Source organism: Onychostoma macrolepis, chromosome 06 (genome assembly GCF_012432095.1).
Source record: "Onychostoma macrolepis isolate SWU-2019 chromosome 06, ASM1243209v1, whole genome shotgun sequence".
NCBI classification, from domain to species: domain Eukaryota; kingdom Metazoa; phylum Chordata; class Actinopteri; order Cypriniformes; family Cyprinidae; genus Onychostoma; species Onychostoma macrolepis.
The window spans coordinates 8,204,329-8,224,083 of record NC_081160.1 but is presented as its reverse complement, the minus strand read 5'-3'; the positions used below and the strand labels follow the sequence as shown (position 1 = coordinate 8,224,083).

The following is a 19,755-nucleotide window of genomic DNA, read 5'->3' as shown; positions in this document are numbered from 1 at the left end:
TTTACCCTATATGTGACTGACCGCACATCTATATGGATCATATGAATCTCTTAATTCGGATACACTGGTCTTTGTCGTAGGTCTATGAACGAGAGCATGAGAGGGAGCTGACACAGATGGCAGCCCAACATAGTGAGGAAATTGGCAGACTAAAAGATGAGCTCTCCAGGGAGCTGCAAGACGGCCTGGAGGCTGCACACCAGGCTGAGCTACTACAAACACAAGTACTTGTTTGATCTCAGGATTTTTATTTGGGTCCTGGGGTATGTTTTGGAATGCAAAGCTGACATGCTGCTCTATAAAATTCTGAAAGGAAGAAATGAATACTTGTACTCAAGGATGCATTAACTAGATCAAAAGTGAAAGTAAAGAAATTTTAAAATGTTTCAAAAGACTTCCATTTCAAATATCCCATTCTTTTGAACTTTCTATTCATTAAAAATCTGAAAAAAATGTTTCGGAGATCATGTGACACTGAAGACCGGCATAATGGCTGCTGAAAATTAAGTTTTAAAATATATTAAAATGGAAAACTGATATCTTACTGTGTTAATATTTTACAGTTAATACTATCAGTATTATCAGTTTTTACTGATAATATTTTACAGTTTTCATTGTATTTTTGAATGCATAAATGCAACCTTGGTGAACATTAGAGACTTTCAAAACCATTTAAAAAATCTTACCGACCCCAAATTTTTGAACAGTAGTGTGCATTTTTAATAGTCTAAGAAATGGAATGCTGCATTGCAGTGGTATTTTAAATATTTACATAAATTCTTCACACGTTTTGCTACTTAAAATCATTATATTAGATGCACTTTAATTTAATTAAAAAAATTTAAAAAACAATGCACTGAGCTGCATGTGTTCCCAATTGAAGTGTAATACCCTCCATGTAAATTAACATCATGGAAATGTAAATGCCTGTTTCTTGGGCAGTTGCCTACATCTCTACAGCAGCATTAGCACAGGAGCTCAGCAGCTGAGTGTGAGCTCCTATGCGTGCTGCATTCCTAGTAGCAGTACAGCAATATGCCATTCTAAACATACCCATACCCTGCTTTCCTTCAGTTATGCCCTAACCACAATTCCACATAGTCATGTTGGTTGGTTTTACTGTTTATAATCAGAGCCAGCACAACCTGGAGCTTGAAGCCTTGCGTCTGAGTTTGACCAACTTGCACACTGCTCAGCTGGAGCTTTCTCAGTCCAACATGCAGAAAGATAAGGAAGTGGCCCTCAGTGAACTGCAGACCATGTTACGAGAGAAATGGGCACAGGAAAGTGCCATGCTGCAGACACGCCAGCAGTTTGAGCTGGAGCGAATCCGGGAGAAGAGTCGAGAGCAGGAGCAACGAAACCAGCAAGAAATTGGTGAGGGTTAGGCTTTTTGTTTGATATCAAAATGTTTTTATTTGTAGTCAAGTCACCTTTATTTATATAGCGCTTTTAACAATACAGATTGTGTCAAAGCACTTAACAGTATCAAAAGTATTATCAAGTAGTATTACTTTAGTACTGGCAATACAGTAGGATGTGTGTTTGCTCAAAGTATGTGTGTATTTTTGATGGGAATGTTCTTTCACTGTATAGATAATCTGAATCAGGAATGGGAGAGGAGAGTTTTGGAAGAGAAGAGCTCAGTGGAACAGTTGCAGTCCTGTAAACTAGAGGTGAACTTATTTTATTTTTTCCAAAAGAACAAACATCTTGACCCACTGAGATATTGTGGCTTGCCAAGAAATAGGTGTGAAACAGATTTGTGCAGTGCAATGTTTTCTTTTCTCCATAGAATCTAAAGGCAGAGTGGCTCTTGGAGGCTGAGAAGGTCAAGACAGAACTCCAGAGTCAATTAAATGATGTCCATCATAAACTTAGTGAGACCCAGACGGCCCTTACTGAGGCTGAAGTAGCCCTCTCAGAGACACAGGGTAGGCTAGAAGACCTACAGTATTCCAGAGATCAAGACATTAAGAATCTGGAAAAAGAGCTCAACCAGGCCTTGACTGACAGAGATGCTGCTGCACGTGAGTGTCATTTAAACAATTGTGTGAACTAAGCCATATTGAAAGTGATATGGTTTGCTGTCCCAGTTTGGAGTGTTTGTTTCAGAACCCAGACCGAAGCAAACAATCAGCAGGTCTGAAATTCCCTAAATTCCCGTCCTTTCCCCTTCAGGTGCAGTTGAGGAGTTGGTTGCATGTCACAAGGCGGCACTGCAGGAGCAACTGGAACGTTCTCGAGCCCTGGAGCAGAGAGAAAAAGAGTTGAAGCAAGAGGTACCATGCACATGTGACATTTGCATTGCAGTTTTGTTGCAACAAATGTTTTATTTTTGTTTGTACTGAGGAAATGTCTTTGTGAAAGGTTGACCGTCTGCAGTCAGAAAAGGCGGAACTGAAGACCAGTTCAGAACAGGAGATCTCAAACCTCTGGTCCCAGCTGGAGAGCATGAGAACCAACAGACAGGAGCTCGGAGGCAAGCTGGGCTATTTCCCTTTAAACCATTTTCTGTTTTTGAACATCTCTATGGGCTTAGACTGCTGTATTGTCTTACTCATTTATTATTTATAATTAAACCAGTTTTATTTCCTCCTGAATTGCTGTTTGTTTTGAGCAAAGTTCCTATTATTTAATGTTGATGTGAACTACAAAGACCTGTAATTCTTTCTCTATAGAGCTGAAAGAGCAGTTGCTAGCACGCTCGTCGCGGGTTGATGACATTGAGCGACTAAAACAAGAATTCGCTCAGCAGCGGCAGGAAATCAAAGAGCAGAATGAGATCGAGCTGGAAAACCTCCGCACTTATTTCGAGCAGAGACTCCGAGTCACTGAAGAGAGTCATCGGGAAGAAATCGCACTCCTGCAGCTGCGCCTTGTAGAGGGAGCCCTGGAGGACTCTGTTCTCAAGACTGGAGATGCAAGGTTTGCTTGGATTTCCTGTTTCTGGGGTTATAGACTTTTGTGTTAAGGCCCAAGACTATATTTTAGTGTCGTTAATGATGCTGTAATTTAAAATTTTACTTTGTGTTTGTGCTTGCATTTACATTTATTATACAGTTGAGAATCATAGGTCCCATTTTTACCTGATACACCTGGTCTGATCACCTTGGATTGTTATCTGTATCAGGTGTAACATTGGCACTTGTGTCAAGCAGTGTAGGTGAGGAATAATACAGCTCCAGTAATTCATCCTGTAGCAGAAATGACCAAACCAGGGCCTGCGGTCCAAACTTTGCTTTCTGATTTAGCCCACCATGCCATTTCACAATTGTGTTTTTTCCATTAAATGTAGTGAATGTAAGTATATTAAAACTAAAAATGTTTTAATTAAATTTAATCTAAATAAAGGTCCGACATTTACTTTTCAGCCCAAGCGAGTGCATAGTTGAATAAATAGTTTGTTTGTTAATACTAGAGTCATTTGTAACAATGTTGTTCTGTAGCTTTCTTTCAGAAGGGAAGAGTGACGATGACAGGAATGATGCTATGGAAGAGATCACAAGACAACTAGAGAAACACAAGGTAAATTGAGTTTTAGTTGGTGTTGAATTTTGAGATACACTTCATAAAATCAAATTTACCCATAATTTACTTGTTAATGTTGCAGCAGTTCACATTATTTCCAAATAAAGGTCTTCCTAATCTTTCAGCAATTTCAAATGATTACCATTGACCAGTTTATTAGTATTAAAATAAGTTGGGAACAAGCTGATGCATGTATGTGTTCTTTGCAAGTACTATAACTGTGTTGGTGTGTTTGCAGGAGGAGCTGGATTCTCTACGCCTGCAGTTAGAGGAGAGACACCAGCAGGAGCTGGAGCAGCTGCGGTCCAGCATGGCTCTGACTTATAAAGAAGAACTACTCCAGGCTCGCACTGAGCTTACTGACCGATACTACAAAGACATTGACCAGCTCAACACCAAACATGCCCATGAACTAGAACAGCTCCGAGCCAAACTCTCAGACAACCATATCAAAGGTAAAGTTTTGTTGAGTGTGCTCCGAGCTTTGCGTTTTATATTTATTTATTTATTTTTTGAACACCCTAGCAAACATTTTAATTGTAAACTATTTATTTTAAAAACATTTAATTGCAATTATTTCACAATAGTACTGCTTGTTTTTCTGTAGTTTTTAAATAAAATGCAACATTTTCAAAAACTCTCAAACTTCATATATAAAAAATGTATATACATTTTTTTTTTTTCATTCTCATCAGAAATAAACAAGATACGCCTACAGTCTGCACAGGATGTAGCAAGGCAGGTAGAGGCTGATGTGAAGGAGAGGACTCGTGAGCACCAGACCAAGGTGACCCATCTGGAAACCCAGCTATCTCGGCTCTCCTTAATGCACTCAGAGGAACTGGAGAAAGTGGTAGCGCAACACCGAGAGCAGCTCAGGCAGATGGAGGAGACAGTAAGTGTGTTCATAGCAGCGGGCCTTTATACTTAGTACAAAAGGGCTTTGGTGAAGATTGTTGCCAAAGGCTGGTACCAAGCACTGTCATATGGCATAGAAGTAGTGGTCATGCTGTAGACAGATGAAACTCGTGCTGATTTTTGTGGAGACCCTTTAGCAATACTGTAACATTATCGGTATCAAAGTTATCTTTATGCTCAATAAAAAGAACCTTATTCATAGTGTTCTTTTCATGTTAAAGCATCAGAAAGATGCTGCTGAAGAGTTGAGGGTGCGTCTTGAGGAGGCGCAGAAGGCAGAGAGGAATCGTGTGAGTGAGGAGTTCATTAAAGAGCAAGCCGAGCTGAGGGAGCAACTCCAAATTCGGGCTGAGCAGCGCTTGGCATCCCAGAGAGAAGAGCTTCAGAGATCTGCCCTGAAAGAGAAAGAAGAGTTGGAGCAGAGGGTTCTGGAGGTCCAAAAACTCCTTGATGTGGAAAGGGAGAAGCTCCAAGCACTGCAGAAGAGTCTGGAGAGTGAAGAGAGCCCTCAGGTGGTAGCTTTGAAGCAGAAACTCCAGGCTCAATACGACAGAGAGATGTCCACTGCAAAGAGCGCCATGGCAGCAGAAGTGAAAGAGCTGAATGCTCTACTCCAGGATCAGATGAAGAGCAAGCTACAAGAGGCCCTCTGCAGGTCAGAAACTGCATTACATTAAATCCGCATACATGCCAATGCAAATACCTTTGGCAAATGTAATCCAGAGGATATTAAAAGTTATACCTCAAGACCTGTTACTATTATCTATACTCCTTAATATTGCTTATACTTTTGTTTTGTTTTTTAAACGGTGGTCTAGTTGGTGCTAACTTTGTCTTGTGCAATAAAAAAAATATTTTGTGAGAAATGAGAGAAATTTTGTACAACAAAATGGAGAATGAAAAGGGTAAATGTGCTCATTGTCATCTGTTATATGTAGGCACCAAGAAGAGCAGAAACAACTGGAAGATAAGTTGACCCTTCAAAGAGATGCTGCCCTGGGTCAACAGAAAGAACTGCATGCTGAGGAGCTGCAGGCCCAGAAAACACTCCTGGACCAGCGAGCTGCACAATTAGAGCATCTTGAAAAGGAGTGTCATGAACTGAAAATACTCCAACGGGAGGAACTGGAATCCCTGAGGACCAATCACAAAACGGCCTTAGAGACCTTGAAGATGGAGCTTACAAATAAACACAAGGTAGAGCTCGACAGATTGGAGGCGGTCCTTCAGGAGACCAACCTGGCACAGCTTGAAGCTCAAGAGGCGGAGCTTCAGTCGCGACACAAGCAGGAGAGGGAGGAGCTTGAGGAGAGGCTGTTGGTAAATATGGATACACTGGAGAGCACGTACTTGAAAGAAATCCAGGCAGTACGAGACGAGAAGGAAAGAGAACTGCTTGACCTTGTAGAACACTATACTGAAGAGATTAAGAGGGTGAAAAAGGAGGAGCAAACCATCAGAGAGGACCTCAGAAGTGAGCTTGCAAAGGTCCATATGGATAACTTCAGCGCCATGGCAGCAGAATTGAATCAAGCCCATCAGGTAAGCACAGTAATGGAGGGATGTTTTTTGGTGCAAGTTTAGTTCATTGGAAAACTTATTGCAGGAGCAACATCTTGTGTGTTACCTTGCTCATGCAGGCGGAGATCTCTGAAGCTGTGTCCTCTCGGAGCACTGCTCTGGAGGATGAGCATCGATCTGCTTTGGAAGCTCTTCAGAAGCAAGTAGTTGCTTTAGAGAAGCAGCATGGCTCCGCCCTTGTGGAGATCACTGATCTTGCTGCTGCAAAGGAAAAGCAACACGAGCAACAACTGGATGTGCTGGCTACTCAACATCAGCAACAGTTACAAGTATGTGTTCAGGAGGACACGAACAATGTGTCATTATCATTTAGATATGTTCAGCCTTTAGCATGGATTTAGCATAGATAAAGTAGTCTTATGTTTAAACTGTAAGAAGATAAGAGCTTCTTTCATTAACTCTCCTCTCTACCTCAGGAGTTAAGAGGAGTGTCTGCCAGGGAGCTGGAGGCTCTGCGTAGGGAATTAGAGGAAGAAGCGTCAAGGCAACGCCTACACTTCCTGGAAGAGGCAGAGCTTCTCAAGTGCAAGTCTGAGGAGCTGCTTCAGCAGAAAATTGCGCAGTTAAAGGTGAGAGGAGGAGCTGTTAGTTTTAAAGTAGCTGTATTCTACACTCCCATTTCCCATAAAAGTGAATGCGTGTTGGTCAAGGTTTCTTGCACCTGAAATGTCCCCCACCCCATTTTTTCAAAAAATCTATCTCTGTGACCCTTTTAAGCAGGCTGGCAGGGCCCCTCTGGGTCTTTAAAACATCTTAATTTCTTAAATTTGAGTGTGGTCTAATTTTTGGTCTAATAGTGTGTGTGTGTGTGTGTGGTCTAATAGTTAGCAATATGGCTAAATGTGATTTTAAAAAGGCCATCAGAAGACTAAGAACATTATTTAACACATTCAGTGTATGGTTTTACTACTGTTGACACACTAATCTGTTTATTACTTTTAAACACGTTGTATCAGCAAAATCCAATATCAACATCTAATTCATATATATTGACTTTAACCCATAAGTAATAAGTACATGTTCCCTTGTTTGAGTAAAAGAATCTGATGGAGATGCAAGACCTATTTTATGTATGGTCAGTGTTAATTTTAAATGTGCATGTCTTAAAGGTCTTGCAATATCTTAAATATAAAAACTCCACAGGTACCCTGGGCTGGGCCAAGCTGAATACTGAATAGACATTAATTTGTAAACAAATCCAGAGTCAATGCTGATTGTGTTGAACGCATGCCATAAGAACACTTTAAAAAAAAAAAAAAAAAAAAAAACCCTGTATAAACGCACAGTTCACAAATACTTGCATCTCAGACTAGCTCTACAAACTCGACAAACATGGAAAATAGTGATAGATGGACCAATTCTGAAGACCAGTTATTTTTTTCATCTTCTGTCCTCCTTGGGATAGTTCACCTACAATTACTGGTCCCCGTTGATTTCCATAGTATGAAAAATAAAATACCATGCAAGTCAGTGGGGACCAACTGAAGGTGAACTATCTTCAATTATTTAGCTGTTGGCTGGCTTACGTAACGTCAGAGTTATGTCAGTGTGAAGGCAACCAGGAAGATTGCCCTAGGGAAAAATTTAGTTCTTGGGGGACCAACCAGGTGGCTAGTTCTGATAACTGATTTCTTATAACTACCCTGTGCAAAAGCCCCTCTTAATATACCATCTAACTGTAAGCACTGACACCAAATTAGGCTTAAGAAAGAGTATAGCTTGTTCTATAGCCTGCTTTTTTTAGCCTGTTGCAAATAGCTTGCTTGTCTCTCCAACTCATATAAGTATTCGTTCCTCCATTTAATTTAACTTGTAAAACTTGCTTTTTATAATATTTTTACAACTTGTCTATGTTGTCGTTATTGTTGTGACGTAATGTTTAGTATTTGAACATTTGCATATATGCTACTCTCATAGACTTGGTTGTCATAGACATATGAACAATAGCTAAGCTTATTGGGGGAGGGAGTTAACATCTGGAGCAGGGGGACGGTCCACTCTAAGCTCAAATAAATACTAATCCCCACTCTGTGCTGTACATTATATCCTCCATCGTTCACAGTAAACCTTTTCTCTAGATCGGATGCTGTCGGACATTTATGTTTGACCTTGTAGAGCTGTCCTCTGTCAGCAAAGGGGCTTTCTGAGGTTTTACACTGGTTGGTTTGTCAGTTGGCCACTTTCCCATTGGGGCATTAGAGAGGTTCTCTCTCAGTATTAATCCTACAGATGGGAGGAAGTGTAGGGACATGTGAGTGATTACTGGCTGATTGAGGATTTGAGGTTTGTGTGGGTCTTTTGTGTGCATTACAATATTTTTTTTCTGTGTTTCTTCTTTATTTATTTTTTATCAATGATCTCTTAATTCTTTATGTGCCAGTTCTGATCTAACCATTTGGCTTATGTCTGTTTTGGAGGTGAGAATCTAACACTGAGAAGTGATAGTCATTGCTTCTCTACCCGTTTCTTCAGAGTTGCCCTTGATTTTGTATGTGCATCTTTCAGGAGGAGAGTGACCAGGAAAAAGCTGTTGCTCTTGAGGAGCTGGAAAAGACTTTAAGACAGCAACACGAGCAAACCGAACTCTCCTACAGTGACAAGATGAGCCAACTCAATGTGCAACTACAGCAGCTGGACACTGTTGTGTCACAGGTACAACACACAATCAATTGATCAACTCTCCATACAGCTACAGCAAATAAAACAGTCAGCTCCGTGTAACAAACCTTTGCTTCAAGTATTCTGTATTTATTTTACTTCTTTACTACTGACAAAGAAAACAGAAGCACTAGAAAATAGTGCTTGCAAGTTTTTGAAGTTTTTCAATGTTCATTTAATTTCTTCAATGATCATTTAATTTTTATCTAAAGCCTGGAATACACTATATAGAGTTTTTTTTTTTTTTTTTTTTAACCAATTTGCAGTCTGGATGAGTCTGCGCTAGTTGCCTTAAAGGGATAGTTCACCCAAAAAGGAAAATTCTGTTATTTATTACTCACCCTCATGTCGTTCCAAACCTGTAAAACCTTCTTTCATCTTCGGAAAACAAATTAAGATATTTTTGATGAAATCCGAGAGCTTTCTGACTTTGTGAGCAAAGAAAATAATAATAATATTCAACAACTTCTCTTGCAAAGTATTCTCGTAGCTTCATAAAATTTAAGGTTGAACCACTGATGTGACATGGACTATTTTAACAGTGTCCTTAATACCTTAATGGGCCTTGAATGTGGTAGTTCTGTTGCTGTCTATACGGGGTCAGAGAGCTCTCGGATTTCATAAAAAAAAAAAAAAAAAAAAATTAATTTGTGTTCCAAAGAAGAACGTGGGTCTTACGGATTTGGAATGACATGAAGGTGAGCAATTACTGACAGTTTTCATTTATGGGTGAACTATATCCCTTTATGTCAGATTTTGGGCAATTAGATTTTGTAGGAGTGTGTATGATGGGCACAGATTTATTTATTTATTTAAAGCTTAGGACTTTGAATCCATCCAGTTGGAGGATCTCAAATATGTTTGATATTTTGGGCCAATTTTAAAACCGTTTTCATTTGTCATGTATCATCTGTCTCTACGTGAGTTTGCTGTTTTTGAAACTACTTAAAATGTTGATATGTCTTCAGTCATTTGATGCCTGTTTTTGCCCGGCAATTGTATGATGCCTAAAATCGGTTAAAACTGATTTTTAAACTTGTGTAGTGTGTATTCAAGCCTTGAGTAAACATTTATACATCACGAAATGAGAAAAAAAAAAAAAAAAACTCTAATGCTTTACACAGTCTAAATTACTAGAAAATGATGATTGTTCATAAATATTGTAGTATTCATAATTATAATGTTTTATAATAAAATGTAAAATAAATAAAAAGTTATAAATAATTTTTACAATTTATTTCTATTTTATTAGCAGTGGGTGGGACAGCAGCAGTGGTTTTTGATCACCTTCAAATACAAAAAGGTTTTAAAGAATCTGGTTTTCCAGACAGTCAAGTTGCTATTTTAAGGGGGTGTTCAGGATGCTGGTGTACATAAGTTGTGGGTGGGAATGGTAACAAAGGGCCTAGCTAAGCTTCGGTAGGGCTGGTTGTTATGGTTACATTTTTGCATGCCTTTTGGCAGATGAAATACACCACACATTCTTACAGGAGCCTTATTTATATGCATGCTACATTGTCTGATCCGCTTTTGCTGCCATTTCCCACCACTTTTTGGCTATTTATTAGTTACATTGACACCTCTTGAGCAAATGCTTACGCGCTGTGTACAAATGCAAATGCCTGTGTGATGACTGGTTTCCTGTCTGTGGCATCTCTTCTGCCTCTTCCTCAGCTACGAGCGGAAGTGAGCGGGCTGCAGGTGGAGTTAGAGGGCAAGCGGGCAGAGATGGACACGCTGGAGACGCTCCTGCAACGCAGAGACCGGGAGAACCAGGAGGGAGACAATCTACTAGCCATGTTAAGAGCAGACCTCAACACGGCCACACAGCAAAGGTCAGCTGACCTGCAGGGATACAGAAAGAGGGATTTTGTGGAACTAACTGACAGTCTGCATACTGTTTAAGAGAACAACCTTGTTTTAATACTGTGAGTTGATCATTAAAACCTTTGATTTTGTCCCTGTTAGACAAGACCTGCAAACAGCACGTGACAAACTACAGCGGATGCTCATAGAAATGCTTCGAATCTCTATGGCAACGGAAGAGCACATCAGTCACAAGTTAGGGGTTTGTGTGTCAAGTGGGCGGGCTGGAGACAAAACGCCCAGCTCTAGGACAGCCAGCGGTAGCCGTGATTCACGTGAATTGGGTAAGTTTCTGTTAGTCTGCTGAATGAAATCTATATTGATCACCCACTATTAAAAACAGTGTCCAATCTTTTGATATAAGATGTGTAAAATATTTTGTATATAAATATTTAAATGGATAGTTTGCTCAAAAATAAAAATAGTCGTCATTTACTCACCTTCCACTTGTTCCAAATCTGTAGAGTTTCTTACCTTCTATTGTGTTTAACAGAAGAGTTTTGAAGAATGTTGGTAACCAAACAGTTGCTGGTAGCCATTGACTTCCATAGAATGTTTTTCAGTACGGTGGATGTCAATGGCTACCGTGAATGATGACAGAAGTAACTTTTTTTTTTTTTTTTTTTTTTTTTGGTGAATTTCCACTTTAATGATGGCAAATGTGAAAGTTGCTAAAACCATTTATTTTACATTATCTTTTTTTAAAAATATTTTAGAACTAATATAAAGGAAGCTTTGGCCGATTATGTTCTAAATATCGTTTAATATTTCTAGTTGACTTTCAGACAGATTGGAACAATGAATTTATTTTTCCTTATTTTTTTGTATATTTTTTAATTTTATTTTTATACTTTTAGGAGAGGTGGTTAGCGTAGAGGGAGATGCTGATTGTAGTGTGTGGTCTTCGGCTGTGGACGAGGGCTTGGAATTGTCTCAGAGGCTGTGTGAGAGTGTATTCTCTGGGCCAGAGGGAGAGATGGAGGCCGAAGGCGAAGAGCTAATGCTGGGGGCCTGTACACGTCTGCGCACTGCTGTGGATAAACTACTGGAGCTCCTCTCTGAGTCCTCACAGCAGGTGCCACGCCACACACACACACACACACACACACACACACGTGCCCCTGGCCCACCTACAACTGTCAATTGTATAGATTAGGCAGTATCGATAACCACAAGTACTTGTTATAGGTCACAAAGTCTTCCTCTCTCGTATTGCTATGTTACTTTTATGCACATGTATGTTCACTAAATGGTTTGTGGTATCAATTTTGTGACATCCTTTCCTCATGCTTTAAATAAGCTTTATTTCCAGCTTAGTATTTATTCTTCATACTTGAGTAAACTGCCATTTAAAAGTTGGTGTCAGCAAGTTTTGTTTTTGAGCATGAGACTTTTCACCAAAACAAGGCTGTATTTATTTGATCTATAATAAAAATAATAATGTGAAATGTTCGTTTTTTTTTTTTTTTTTTATATATATAAATTATTTTTTTTTAAAGATATAATTTCTTCTTTTTTTCTTTCCCCCTCCAGGTTTTTTTTAGTAGTTCAAAAGAACAGCATTTATAGTATTAATTTATATAGTATTATAGAATAGTACAAATACTACCATGTAGTAGTATTTATGCTGTTACACTTTCTTAATATTTTGAATTAGTTTATTTTAGTTTAGTTTAGTTTGACTTTTAAAAAAAACATAATATTGGTTTAACTGTAGCAGGGTCATTCCGTGTCAAATCAACCAGAGGTCAAAATCAAAAATTTGAGCTGGGGAAATTTCTGAAATCTGGTTGATTTGACACGGAATGACCCAGCAACTGTTTCACCCTATTTTCCTTTTAATCCATATGTCTGTATTTTCTCTCCTCCTGTTATTCTCTGCTGTAGTTGGAGCAGATGTGTGGTCTGCAGGCCATGCTAAATGAGCGGTTCAGAGATGGAGGTGAGGCTGGAGCGTCTCTACTGTTTCAGAACTCCCAGCTCCTGGAGCAGTTGGATCATGAGGCCAATCTCAAGAGTCAGCTCCAATTGGAGCTGCACAAGGCCGAAGGTCAGAATACCTATATATGGTCTGCTGTTGTCAGTTGTAGTACTTTCTTTGTATCAGACACTTATGCCTTCTCATTTGCTGTCTTGTGTGCATTTACATGTGTGGCTCTAGGTTTGATGGAAGGCTACATAGCTGAGAAAGCAGCTTTGGAGGAGGCACTTCAGCAGAAGGAAACGCAGCAGCAGCATCTGGCAGAGGAACTGGAGAGCACACGTATCCAACTGCAGCAGCTCAGTGAAAATCATGCCCTCCTCCTGCGTCAGAGAGAAGCCCTCACGGCCAGCCTCGGAGACACTGAGAAGGGTGAGAGAGGAAGGGTTTAGGGCCGTGATTTAAACCGACATGCTTTAGTTTAATTCTCAGATTGAATTGCGTAACATTAGTTTTGTCATTCGGTGCATGCCAAATAGTCATGGCCTGTTAAAGATGCACCTGTTGCTTTGCACACAGAGTAGGGGTGTATGATATGTATCATCTTTGATAATATCGCAATTATAGTATTACCAATATGCAAACTGACAACTTAGAACATGACACTGGCTAAACCAAAAATGTGCTGAGTGCACATGTGCGACGTAGCCTATTTGAGCTGTTTTGCCCAATATCAGCACAATTGCAAATGTAATATTAATCTTAGAAAGGTTTAATAAACAATAAGTGAACACGGTTACATTTTTAGATGCACTATTGTCTGTTTTGTTTTTTGTCAACAAATTTCCAAACCGCAGCAGAACTGTTTTGTGTCTCTGACCAACACAGCAGTGCTTCTTTACTGCGTGTTTATACATTTGACCAAATGAGTTTAATGAATGATTAAATGACTGAATGGGTCAGTCATTGGAACAAATCTGCCGCCACGTACTGGGGGTTTTAATTTCATATTTATGAAATCATTTTTAATGAATGAAATTTATATTCTTTTTTTTTTCTTTTTCTTTTTTTTAAAGAATTCATCCAGTTGTAAAATCTCCTTGGCAATATTTACTCCCCTTAAAATGATTTCTTGTAGTGGAAACTTTGTCACTTCTGTGAACTATCCACTGCACAGAATATATAAATTTCTGGAGTCGGCTGTTCATGACAGGCTCAAACTAGCCAATGTATCAGCACACATACTTGTCAAAATAATCTCTAGTTATTATCGACAAAATGCTGGAAAATATTGAGGTCATTTTTTATCTATATCACACACCCCTAACAGAGTAAAATTTAAGATTGTGTGCTTGTGATGGAGGGTTTAGTTTCATCCTACAAATTCTTTCTGCTCTGTAGGCTTCCTCGACGCAGAGGAAGAGACAGGTTTGTGATGATAATCTGCGACTGAAGTAAATGTTTGAGTTGAAAAATTGTGTACGATTTGACACTAAATGCATCCGTTCCAGATGAAGTTTGCTATTTATTTATTTTAAATTTGTGGTTTATTAACACTCTTGCTTATCCTGTGATTTTGTTTTTTTTGCAGTTTAACTTGCTCTAAACTTTTGGTTTTGAAGGTCCAAATACTTTGCTGTGCTTTATTTGTGCATTGAGAATGCACAAATGATCCGGAGCTCCTGTGCATGTTTGCATCTTAATTTGCATTTGCAGTATGTGTGTTTTGTTGACATGGACTCTGCTATTATTCATTCATTTTATTCATTGATCCTCCTGGGCTCTGTGCAGCTCTGCTAGCAGAGGCGGAGCGTCTGGGGCAGGAGTGTGTGGAGGTGCAGCGGCAGGCGGAGAAGGACTGTGGTGGTTTGGCGTCTCGTCTGCAGATGCTGGAGCAGGCCCTGGAGGAGCAGGAGAGTCGTGCCCATCAGCTGGAGGAACAGTACCGCCTGCAGACTGAAGACCTGCAGCAACATATTGATGCTCTAGAGAAACAGCTCAAACATAACCGCCAGTTCATAGATGTGAGTGTTTCCAGCAGTTTATTCAATTGTCTGAATTTCAGCTCCAGGAAGAAGTGAATGTGAGCTTGGGGAAATAAATGACTCTGCTTTTTTTCCTCTTATGCACAGGAACAAGCAGTGGAGCGGGAGCATGAGAGAGATGAATTCCAGCAGGAAATAAAGAATCTGGAAGATCAACTAAGACAACCATCTAAAATACACACAGGAGGGGACAGCAAGGGTCAGAGGGTAAGGGTCCATGTCTATTACTTTAGATATGTGTTTGTTTTAACAGACTGATACCCTTTTTGTGACTATTGGATAATCTGTGATGAGTATGTGAGCAGAATGAAGTGGCAGTAACTTCCCATCCCTGCTCAAAACGTTCTACAAACACTTCACTCCGGCTCCACTCTGGGTTTTTTCCACTGATCAATACAGGTGCTGGTCATATAATTAGAATATCATCAAAAAGTTGATTTTATTTCACTAATTCCATTCAAAAAGTGAAACTTGTATGTTATATTCATTCATTACACACAGACTGATATATTTCAAATGTTTATTTCTTTTAATTTTGATGATTAGAGCTTACAGCTCATGAAAGTCAAAAATCAGTATCTCAAAATATTAGAATATTACTTAAGACCAATACAAAGAAAGGATTTTTAGAAATCTTGGCCAACTGAAAAGTATGAAAATGAAAAGTATGAGCATGTACAGCACTCAATACTTAGTTGGGGCTCCTTTTGCCTGAATTACTGCAGCAATGCGGCGTGGCATGGAGTCGATCAGTCTGTGGCACTGCTCAGGTGTTATGAGAGCCCAGGTTGCTCTGATAGTGGCCTTCAGCTCATCTGCATTGTTGGGTCTGGCATATCGCATCTTCCTCTTCACAATACTCCATAGATTCTCTATGGGGTTCAGGTCAGGCGGGTTTGCTGGCCAATCAAGCACAGTAACACTATGGTCATTGAACCAGCTTTTGGTACCTTTGGCAGTGTGGGCAGGTGCCAAGTCTTGCTGGAAAATGAAATCAGAATCTCCATAAAGCTTGTCAACAGAAGGAAGCATGAAGTGCTCTAAAATTTCCTGGTATACGGCTGCGTTGACTGTGGACTTCAGAAAACACAGTGGACCAACACCAGCAGATGACATGGCAGCCCAAATCATCACTGACTGTGGAAACTTCACACTGGACTTCAAGCAACATGAATTCTGTGCCTCTCCACTCTTCCTTCAGACTCTGGGACCTTGATTTCCAAATGAAATGGAAAATTTACTTTCATCTGAAAAGAGGACTTTGGACCGCTGAGCAACAGTCCAGTTCTTTTTCTCCACAGCCCAGGTAAGATGCTTCTGACGTTGTCTCTGGTTCAGAAGAGGCTTGATAGCCCTTTTCCTGAAGACGTCTGAGCGTGGTGACTCTTGATGCACTGACTCCAGCTTCAGTTCTCTCCTTGTGAAGCTCTCCCAAGTGTTTGAATCGGCTTTGCTTGACGGTATTCTCAAGCTTGCGGTCATCCCTGTTGCTTGTGCACCTTTTCCTACCCAAATTCTTCCTTCCAGTCAACTTTGCATTTAATATGCTTTGATACAGCACTCTGTAAACAGCCACACCTTTCAATAATGACCCTCTGTGACTTACCCTCTTTGTGGAGGGTGTCAGTGTTCGTCTTCTGGATCATTGCCAAGTCAGCAGTCTTCCCCATTATTGTGGTTTCAAAGAACAAGAGATACCCAGAATTTATACTGTAGGGATGGTCATTTATTCAAACTCAAATGTAAATATTCTAATATTTTGAGATACTGATTTTTGACTTTCATGAGCTGTAAGCTCTAATCATCAAAATTAAAAGAAATAAACATTTGAAATATATCAGTCTGTGTGTAATGAATGAATATAATATACAAGTTTCACTTTTTGAATGGAATTAGTGAAATAAATCAACTTTTTGATGATATTTTAATTATATGACCAGCACCTGTATACAATGACATTATTATTATAGATCAGTGTTTTTTTCCCATTTGTTTGTAAATAAACTTAATGATAGAGAAATCATTTGTCATGTCTTTGTTTTGCTCACCAAAGCTGCATTAATTTGATTAAAAATACAGTAAAATGGGTAAATTGTGGAATATTAAATTCTATTTGTACGAAACAGTTTTCTGTTTTAATATATTTTAAGAACTGAATTTTCAGCAGATATTACTCCAGCCTGCAGTGTCACATGATCCTTCAGAAATCATTCTAATATGCTGATTTGGTGCTCAAGAAACATTTCTTATCAATGTTGAAAATTGTTGCGCTGCTTGATAATTGCATGGAAATTGAAAGTGGATTTTTTTTTTGTAATTTTTTTTTTTTTTTTTTTTTTAACTTATTTTAACTTTAATTTATTTGAAAGGTGGTTTCTTTCTCTTTTTTTTTTTGTCTTTTTAATGTCACTTTTGATCAATTTAAGGCAGCCTTGTAGAATAAAATTATTTTTAAATACTTTAAATACTCTATACATGTATTCAAAGATATATTTACACTACACAATACACTGAATTCTTGATGCAGTTGCATTTTTAATGTGCCTGTATTTTTGGTCCGATTTGGTCCAGACTCATCATGGAGCAAAAGAAAACATCAAAAATTCCATGCTTCAGGCAAAATCTAAGAAAACCTGCTCTTCTTCATTGCTCACATGCTGTGTCCATGACAAAGAGCCTAAAGACATTCTGATCCTCTGACATCTCTGAATGATTTGAATGTTCATTTTAGATGCTTTTTTTTTTTTTTTTCCTAACTGAATGTTGTAGATTGAGGACTTGGTTCTTCAGGTATGTTATCCAGCTGTAGTCATTTACGTGCTGGTCCTGTGGCAAATATGCATGGCTTATGCAACATTTCGAGTAGTAGAGCATGTGATAGATATTGTCCATTCATTTTCTTGTTTGTCAAACCTTTTCAGGCAGTATACATCAGTCATGTCTGTAATTCACGTTTTTTTTCCTCCTCCATCCTCCTACTCAAATACACACATACACAAATCCTCTTTCCTCTGAAATGTCTTTTCTTACTACTGTAGTGGCTTCTGAAGGCTTTATTTAATAGCTTTATTGCTTAAACTGTACATTTGTGTCTGTTCATTTTAGGATTGTCGTCTTGTTGCTTTTGGATGTTATGGATACACATGACTTTCTTTGTATAATTGTTTACAGGTGGAAAGTCTTCAGGCTCTGATCAAAGATAAGATGGAAGACTATAGTGTACTGTTGTCAGCAAAAGAGCAGTGTCAGCGTGATGTGGAAGAGCGTAATGAAGAGATTGAAAAATTGACAGCTCGTATCCGTGAGTTGGAGCAAGCATTGCTGAGCTGTGCAGAGGCCAGCCGAACTGGAACACAGCTGGAGCAAGAACTTCAGAAAGCACGCAAGAACCTTCAGGAGCTTACGCAGGTACACAAAAATACATGAAATACAAATACAAAATGCATTTTTCACTGCTTCAGTTGAGTGTTAATGTTTGGGGAGGTTTGGAATGAATTTGTACCATGAATATTAAAATGGTTCTAACCAATAGTGGTCCATGTATTTTTACTTTCAGGATAAAGAAGCTTTGCAGCAGCAGCAGTATGCTAATAAGCTTCAGATCTCTGCCCTACAGTCCAAACTTGATGAGACCAGACACCGTTTCCCTGATATGACCCCTGACCCCAACCTCAGGGAGCAGCTGGAAGCCATACAACAGGATCTGCAGACCAAAGAACAACAGGTGACTATAAAAAGACAGTGAAAGAGATATGAAATTACCTTCAACAGGCTGTTTTGTTTCTAGTTAGGACATGCTACATGAAAGTTGATTTTAAGAGTTTTTGTTTCTCTTAGGTGGAGTTGCTGTCAGAACGTTTAAGTGAGCTTGAGAAGGATTTGGTAGTGAGGGAGGAAGAGGTCGGACAACTCACACTACAGCTGGAGCTCAACATCAGAGAGAGCAGAGCTACAGAAGAGCAGCTCCACGTGCACATCACACATCTGCAGGTGAGGCTGTGGTCTCGGTGTACTTGTATAATAAGTGTAGTCTGGCAATCCTATTGTGATAGGATGGCCAGCATGTTTACAATCTTGGATAAACTGTATTTATAGCACAGAACCTTCATCCAATAGTGTAGAGTGCATTTAGTTAATGATTGTCTGGAGAGTGTTAAAAAGGTAGGTGGACCTAATTTTGTGTCCTTTAGGAGACCGTGGACACTTTGACAAGGCGACTAGAAGAGGGCAGCGACGAATCCATCCTTCAGCTGCCTTCTGCGCTTCTGGAGGAGAAGAATCTGGAGATCGACCACTTAAACCAGCATATCCACCAGCTGCAGCAGGAGCTTGACATGACCAATGATGATAAGGTAAGACAAGAATGTCCATGTATGTTTTTGTTTTCCCCAAATTTCTGTCTGAAGTACAAAAATAAACATTAATGGAACTGGAATTAAGAGGATTCAGAATAGTTCCATTTGTTTAAATTCCTATCTCTAATATTCAGGAAGATTGGAGTACACTTATCACCCATTATTTTGATAATCGATTAGTTGGCAGATTAATTTTTTTTGATTAATTGGATTATTTTTTTTAAAGCCCCATTTTCTTTTTCTTTTCTTTTATTGACAAAAAACATACTATTCCACATTTTGCCCAATGTCCTTCAAACAAACGTGCCAACTAATGCTATGAAAACAAACAGTGCTTAATTTATTAGACCACCTGTCATAATAAAGAGAGAACACAAATATTTTATGAATCTGTCAAAAAATTGTTTAAATCTAAAAATGTTATTGTCGTTTATTGGGCAAATAACAAACTGAAACAACTAAATAGTATTTTTTCACATATCAGAAAATGCCCCCCATGCCTTTCATAACGGCTTGCATTATTGCTGGCATTGTTTAGGTACTTTTTGACTGTGTAATTGGGTATCTGAAGAAAAAAAACCTATAAAGCGCTTGACTTTTTTTTTTTTTTTTTTTTTTTTTAACCTTTCTTTCCTGGATAACAGCAATAATTATATTATAGTATTAGAAATAGCCTACTACTGTTACTAAAGAGCTTGTGCATATTGGAAGATTAACCAAATATTTTGGTAATCACCAATACTGTTCGTTTGGAGCAGCAGTGGCACAAACCTTATATAATTTGTTAAAAACCATACATAAATTTGTTTTAATTAATTTGTTGAGCACTGTATAATATAGTCTCTCTAAAATATAAAATCTCTACATTAAAAATAATAAT

General features: G+C 38.8%; 1 protein-coding gene across 6 annotated transcripts in view; it reads left to right on the top strand.

Moving 5' to 3' along the window:
* The window catches only part of pcnt (pericentrin), a 45,427-nt gene that overhangs the window by 12,720 nt on the left and 12,952 nt on the right, over positions 1 to 19,755 (top strand). For 2 of the 6 annotated variants that reach the window (XM_058778132.1, XM_058778128.1), the window contains exons 9-36: positions 81 to 224; positions 1,134 to 1,377; positions 1,597 to 1,676; positions 1,796 to 2,030; positions 2,182 to 2,282; positions 2,371 to 2,482; positions 2,682 to 2,928; positions 3,450 to 3,528; positions 3,770 to 3,986; positions 4,227 to 4,426; positions 4,671 to 5,104; positions 5,388 to 5,991; positions 6,090 to 6,299; positions 6,447 to 6,599; positions 8,536 to 8,682; positions 10,363 to 10,523; positions 10,657 to 10,838; positions 11,412 to 11,629; positions 12,442 to 12,604; positions 12,716 to 12,907; positions 13,877 to 13,903; positions 14,267 to 14,499; positions 14,608 to 14,727; positions 17,290 to 17,310; positions 17,692 to 17,928; positions 18,077 to 18,244; positions 18,358 to 18,510; positions 18,711 to 18,872. In XM_058778132.1, the coding sequence (XP_058634115.1) occupies positions 81 to 224; positions 1,134 to 1,377; positions 1,597 to 1,676; positions 1,796 to 2,030; positions 2,182 to 2,282; positions 2,371 to 2,482; positions 2,682 to 2,928; positions 3,450 to 3,528; positions 3,770 to 3,986; positions 4,227 to 4,426; positions 4,671 to 5,104; positions 5,388 to 5,991; positions 6,090 to 6,299; positions 6,447 to 6,599; positions 8,536 to 8,682; positions 10,363 to 10,523; positions 10,657 to 10,838; positions 11,412 to 11,629; positions 12,442 to 12,604; positions 12,716 to 12,907; positions 13,877 to 13,903; positions 14,267 to 14,499; positions 14,608 to 14,727; positions 17,290 to 17,310; positions 17,692 to 17,928; positions 18,077 to 18,244; positions 18,358 to 18,510; positions 18,711 to 18,872 (5,244 nt within the window). The remainder of the gene's footprint in view (positions 1 to 80; positions 225 to 1,133; positions 1,378 to 1,596; positions 1,677 to 1,795; positions 2,031 to 2,181; positions 2,283 to 2,370; positions 2,483 to 2,681; positions 2,929 to 3,449; positions 3,529 to 3,769; positions 3,987 to 4,226; positions 4,427 to 4,670; positions 5,105 to 5,387; positions 5,992 to 6,089; positions 6,300 to 6,446; positions 6,600 to 8,535; positions 8,683 to 10,362; positions 10,524 to 10,656; positions 10,839 to 11,411; positions 11,630 to 12,441; positions 12,605 to 12,715; positions 12,908 to 13,876; positions 13,904 to 14,266; positions 14,500 to 14,607; positions 14,728 to 17,289; positions 17,311 to 17,691; positions 17,929 to 18,076; positions 18,245 to 18,357; positions 18,511 to 18,710; positions 18,873 to 19,755) is intronic. The other 4 variants (XM_058778133.1, XM_058778131.1, XM_058778130.1 and 1 more) reach the window with 3 other exon arrangements.